Below are 6,558 nucleotides of genomic sequence, written 5' to 3' on the forward strand. Positions count from 1 at the left end.
TCCTTGGTTGGGAAGATCCCCTGGAGGAGGGCATGGCAACCCACTCCAGTATTCTTGTCTGGAGAATCACATGGACAGAGGAGCCTGGCTGGCTACAGTCCATAGGTTGCAAAGAGTTGGACACGACTGAAGTGACTGAGCACAGCATATTGCTTTTAAATGTTAAAAAAGTACTATAAAATAAATGATAGTTTTCTCACAAACTTTAAAATAAACAAAGGAAATCATTGAACATGTGTATATTAACTTTATAAAACAACAGTAAAATAGATTTGATAATTTTGGAATTAAGTAAGATTAAAGACTCATAATTTTGGTATGTAATAAATGCTATTGGCAGTTGAATGTAGATATTTACACATGTATGTACATTATATCTAGACTTCATTAAAATTGCTGGGATTTCCAATTACAAAAGATTGAGTAAGACTTTAAAAAATAGAGCACACTCAATTATCCAGAGATAAATAGACCTTTTAAAAAAATAAGCTATTAGTATTTAAAGTCAGAATATTTTGAAATTATTTGAGTGAAAACAGCTGATAAAAATAAGTTTTAATTATTTAAATACTTAATGTTGGCCATTAGAAATGGATAATATATTTCCTTTTAGGGTTAATTAATACCCAACACTTAAGAGGTCCCCAAAATATTCACAAATGTTGAGATAAATATTTGAATGCCACTGAGAACAGACTCATAGAACAACAATCACATTAGCAAACAGTGTTTTCCTTGCCCTACAGGCAAAGCAGAACTGAGAGATACGCGTGTCCTTGATAATGAGCACAAAGGGGCTGAATGCTGGAAAACATGTGGCCAAAAGGACAGAGGTGTTCACCATCCACTGCCCTGGGTTTGCAACTAGAGTCATCCAAATTGTCAAAATGATGTAGACTGTATAGAATGTAACAAAGGAGCTTACCAGGACCAGGACAGTGCGTGTGGCTCTGCCCTCACAGGAAGGTCTGGGGGAGACTCGGTGGCTGCAAATGCGTTGGATTCGCCGTTTGTGTCTGCACAGGAAAAGAACTATAGAGCTACTGGCCCAGACCATAAAACCTAAACTCAGAATATCAAGGAAAAAGTACATGACTGTGTATAGTGAGCCCAGAGAACCCTCTGTCATATACCAAGAACAGTACCCATAATTCTTTCTCGTACTGAAGTTCTTCTCATTCAGTGGACCCTTTACTATGATAAGAATACAAGAATTTATCAAGATATGCCCAATCCAGCAGAGGAAACAGCAGAAGGCAATGAATCTTAGAGCTCTCATCTGGAGTTCCATCCACCTCCAGATACTGGGCTTGAGCTTAAGGGCCTGGAAGCCATTGAAGAGGCAGCTGGTGCTAAAGGAAACTCCCGTGGCTACTCTGTGGAAATAGAAGACAAGTTTACATCCAGTGTCATCCAGGAAATACCTCCATCCGAAAGCTGCCAGTGTCTGTGGTATGCCTTTAGAGAAAAGAACTGTGGCATTGGCGATGACCAGTTGCATGAGGATTGGGTCTATGGGCCTCAAATTATGTCCAGTGAGCAAAGTGAAGTTATAAAGACAAAAGAGGGAGATGTTTCCCATGAGGCCAATTCCTGTCTGAATGAGGAATATAGTCCCCATTTCCAAGCTGGCAGAAAACATCACATCAGTGCCTAGAGGGCGCTGGTTTTACTGAAGTTAGAGGAATGAAGAGTGAAAAGGATGAAAAGAAGTGTGTCATAATCACCATGTCCCTCAATTTTCAATATTAAGCCTGCATCTCATATAATCTCACGTTAAGTGGGCACTTAGAATTTTTGCTCATGTGTGCAAAGGCAATGGAAATGAAGACTACGATCATGAAGTCATCTGCTGCATGAGAGGAAGTGGCCAAACGCACAACAGAAAACTCTGAGGCTGCAGAGATGTGTGAGGGAGTTATCTGTGCACTGATACAGATCTTCCGCCACAATACACTCTGAGAAGAAAAATGTAAGATATAAAACACGTGTATGTTTCCAATTTTTTCTTTTTAAGAAAGTAGAGGAATACGAATCGAGGCAAAGATTTCACAGGATAGAAGGATAAACTAGGCTTCATGAAGTAGTTTTACACATATAAATATGTCACATAATTGTTGAAAAATATTAATCAAAATTAGATATCAAGATTCAAATAAAAAAATTTCCCTGGTTGTCCATCAGCATGATGTTCTATGTGTACTTGTAAAAAACATCAGAAGTTACACAGAGGCATATATGAAAATAAAAGTATCTATAAGGTATATTAAACATTTGTCCATACTCACATTTTGCCAGTTATTTGGCATTAATTATTAGAAACACATGCAAAGTGTATTAATATAATTGGCAAATAAGACTTTCATCATAAGGCAAAAGAATATACAAATATTTTAAATGAAAACTCAAAATTCTACACATTTTCAAAGAAATAAGGCATGTATTAATAGTACATAATTTTAAGACATGTTCCAACCACCCCCCTCCCCAACTGAGTCTGTCTAGACACTGAACAAGTCTATGGTTAGCAAATGTAAGCTTTTGAATAGATAAACAAGGTCCTACTGTATAGCAAAAAGAACTATATTCAGTATCCTATGATAAATCATAATGGAAAAGAATAAATAAATAAATATATATATATATATTTGCAGTACAGCAGTGATTAGCATTGTAAATCAACTATACTTCAACTTTAAAAAAGTCTATGGTAACAACCATCTAAAATACCAAGATTATGATATCTAAAGCCGTTTCTTGCTAATAGCGAAATATCTTGGAGATACATAATGCTTCTGGTGTGGGGCAGAAAACATCCAGCCTGTCCCTATAACGTCTTGTCAAACACAATAGTTAGCCATATGTTTCTTTAAATCATTGTCCCTGACACTGGAGATGAAATGAACCTTACTTTTCTCTAAATAAAAGTTAACTTTCATCCAAGAACAGAACTTTAAAGGCATATTAAGACAGATTGCATTTAACCCAACATACTCTCTCCCCCGACCCCAAAACAAAACACAGACACCAGATGTCAGCTCAGCTGCTGGGAGCTCATCTCTATCTTATTTTTGGCCGTTTGCCTGTAGCATGAAACCTTGACAGTGAAAACTGTGTTGAGTCAGAGACAAAGGAGAAAGAGAGAGGTCAGGCGGTCTCAACACAGGTGAATGAGGGTAGCGCTATGCTGAGGGTATCCTGAAAAAACCCTGTCCTGCCTGGTGTATAGCACAGGGAACTCAGTGTTCTGTAATAAACGAAATGGGAACGAATCTGAAAAGTCTATGTATATGTATAACCGAATCATTTTGCTGCACACTTGAAACTAACACACTGTAAACTAACTATACTTCAATATGAAATAAAAACATTTAAAAATCTGTCCTGAGTGTGTATGCATTACAGGTGTGTGTATACTTTTATATTCCAACCCCCTGAAACAGAATTTTTTTTCCATATGGACGACTGAATTTTCTAATGAAGCTGGTCTCAAAATCTGACACTTACCTGAAACGCACTGCTACTCACCTGACTGGTGTTTCCCATCAGCACAGTAGGTGCCTGGGCAGCAGCTGTGCAGGTCTGAAAAGGGGCATCTCAACTCTGAAATAAGGCTTTGTGTTTCTATGACCTCATCTCCTTGTTGGGAAGTGATTATCATGTCACCTGTAATAGCGGTGACAAGGTCTGCAAAGGGAATGGTGAGTCTCTGTGAAAACCATCTGTGAAGTGTGCACATAAGCAAAGCGATTAAGGTGAGAGAGGCATCTAACAGAGATGGCAGGAACAGAGGAGTGAAACCACTTGTTCAAAATGAACAATAATCCCAGTGGAAGTTAAATGGAGGACATCAAGGTCCCGTAAGTGGGAGAAGTTGTACACATGGCTGTGTGAAATTTGTAGTCCCTGTTTTAGTCTTGTCTTCAAAACACAATTGTTGTTTTTATGCCTGAGACTCTAGGGTAGTCAAAATGAAGGGAAGACAGAGAGTGGTTCTAACAGACAGGAATATTACAGAGACACCGAGTGCTTCAAGAAACATTCATTCTATAGCTTATGTGGGTCACACCCGTTCCTGGGGTGCAGAGGATAGGTCAGCACACAAACCATTACAATGATTTTGCCACCTTGAAATTTTTATCCTGGTTGAGGGAAACAGACCATAAGTGAGGCACTCAAGTTATTACGCTGTACATTATTATATGCTGATGGGTTGTATGCAAAAGAGAAAGGACAGGAGCATAGTAAAACACAAGAATAGGCGTGGGTCACAAAACTGAAACGGATGTTTGTAGTAGGACTCAGACTGACGATGCTATTTTAGAAAATGCTTTAGTAATGGAAATCAACCTGAAATATTCATTGGAAGGACTGATGCTGAAATTGAAGCTCCAATACTTTGGCCACCTGATGTGAAGAGCCAACTCACTGGAAAAGACCCTGATGCTGGGAAAGACTGAAGGCAGGAGGAGAAGGTGGTGACAGAGGATGAGATGGTTGGATGGCATCACCGACTCCATGGACATGAGTTTGAGTAAACTCCGGGAGATGGTGAAGGACAGGGGGGCCTGGCGTGCTGCAGTCCACGGGGTCGCAAAGACTTGGACACAGATGAGTGACAGAGCAAGATGAGAAAAAACAGGGTAGCTTCTTCCTTTGCCGTTCTCTCTCTGTACATATGTGCATGTACTCAGTCGCTTCAGTCATGCCCAACTCTGCAACCCTATGGACTGTAGCCTGCCAGGCTTCTCTGTCCATGGGATTCTCCAGGCAAGAATACTGGAGCAGCTTGCCATGCCCTCCTCCAGGGGATCTTCCCGACCCAGGGATGGAATCTGCATCTCCTGCATTGCAGCTAGATTCTTTACCTACTGCTGAACCACTGGCGAACCCTCTATGTGATACAGGGATAATTCTTTCATCCCTGAACTTGGGTGAAATATTTTAATAATGGACCTTTATTTTTGATGTCTGTGGTAGGGTTTTGTTCTTAATACTTTTTAGAAGTTTAAGGAAGTTTTCTTCTAATTCTAGTTTGTTTTAAAAATTTCAAGAAAGGTTGAAATTGCATAAATATTTAATTCACTTAGGTTGATTATATAAAAGATCTCATTTCTTACTAAGCAGTGAAACACATGAAACAATTTTTCCATTTAAAAAATTCTGACACAATTTCCAACTTACAGGAAAGCCACAAGAATTTTAAAAATATATACTTGTGAACACTTTTTCCAAATTTAATAATTATCTTTTGCTGCATTTACTTCTTTTTTCTTTCACCAAACACACATCGTATATGTATGTGTGTGTATATGTTTATATATACATATATATATCTTCTGAACAACTAGCATGTAATTTAAATTTTTCCTATATACCAATGAGTACTTCAGTGCATAATTCCTTTAGACTTAGAGAACTTCTTATACATAATCAGAGTTTTGTAATAAAATCAGGAATTTCAATATTGACACAATACTATTATTTAAACAACATACATATTACATTATCATTTGTTCCAATATTCCTCTTCATATTTTTCTTTCTGTAGGACCAAATGAAATTAATGCATTACATTTAGTTTCCATGTTTCTTTATAAAAGTCCTTTCACAAAACAGTTCCTCAGCCTTCAACTGAGTTCTTTGGACTTGTCGTTTTGTACATGACAGGCCCACTAGTTTGAAACTTTCCCCTCTATTTCTCTAATGTTTTCAACTTATCTGAATAAGTTTCTAGATATTTTGCAGGGAAAATGTCTCTCACAGTTTTGTATAGGAGAAAGATGTTCATATTTTTCAAAACTGATTATTTTTGTCACTTAAATTTTGTCAGGCTTCTAGACTTTAAACATAATACTTTCCCCATTATATTTAATAATTAATTAGGAGATATTTTGAAAACATGTAAATATCCTGATCAATGACAAATTTCTATCACTAGTTTTAAAAACAACTGAGTACTTTCTAACTCTCAGTCTATATATTTTACCTGACCCTAACTGACCTCCCATTTCCTCTACTAATCATTCATAAAGTTTCATTCATTTATTCACATACACATGAATTTGTGGATTCTTAAATATTTAATTTTTTTTCTCATTGCTCCTTTAGGACAATTTCTTATTGTCCAGTCAGTACAGTGCAGTCACTCAGTCATGTCTAACTCTTTGCAACCCCGTGACTGCAGCACACCAGTCCTCCCTGTCCATCACCAACTCTTGGGAGTTTACTCAAACTCATATCCATTGAGTCGGTGATGCCATCTAACCATCTCATCCTGTCGTCCCCTTCTCCTCCTGCCTTCAGTCTTCCCCAGCATCAGGGTCTTTTCCAATGATTCAGCTCTTCACATCAGAAGAGCTTCACATCAACTCCAATATTTGGCCAAAATATTGCAGTTTCAGCTTTAGCATCAGTCCTTCCAATGAACATTCAGGACTGATTTCCTTTAGGATGGACTGGTTGGATCTCCTTGGAGCCCAAGGGACTCTCAAGAGTCTTCTCCAACACCACAGTTCAGAAGCATCCATTCTTCGGCGCTCAGCTTTCTTTATGGTC

General features: G+C 38.1%; 1 protein-coding gene across 1 annotated transcript; it reads right to left on the minus strand.

The window, feature by feature from the left end:
• Nucleotides 1–312: 312 nt before the first annotated feature.
• LOC105001415 (vomeronasal type-1 receptor 1) lies at nucleotides 313–2,572 on the minus strand. The gene has a single exon (XM_010857669.1). It carries the CDS (start codon nucleotides 1,640–1,642, stop codon nucleotides 698–700), a length of 945 nt encoding a protein of 314 aa, XP_010855971.1. The 5' UTR covers nucleotides 1,643–2,572; the 3' UTR covers nucleotides 313–697.
• Between the last annotated feature and the right edge of the window lie 3,986 nt (nucleotides 2,573–6,558).

Source organism: Bison bison, unplaced genomic scaffold (assembly GCF_000754665.1).
Source record: "Bison bison bison isolate TAMUID 2011002044 unplaced genomic scaffold, Bison_UMD1.0 scf7180017864383, whole genome shotgun sequence".
In the NCBI taxonomy this organism is placed as follows: Eukaryota; Metazoa; Chordata; class Mammalia; order Artiodactyla; family Bovidae; genus Bison; species Bison bison.

Excerpts from the sequence above, each read along its gene's own strand:
- LOC105001415 (XM_010857669.1), bottom strand. The coding sequence starts at position 1,642 with ATGTTTTCTGCCAGCTTGGAAATGGGGACTATATTCCTCATTCAGACA.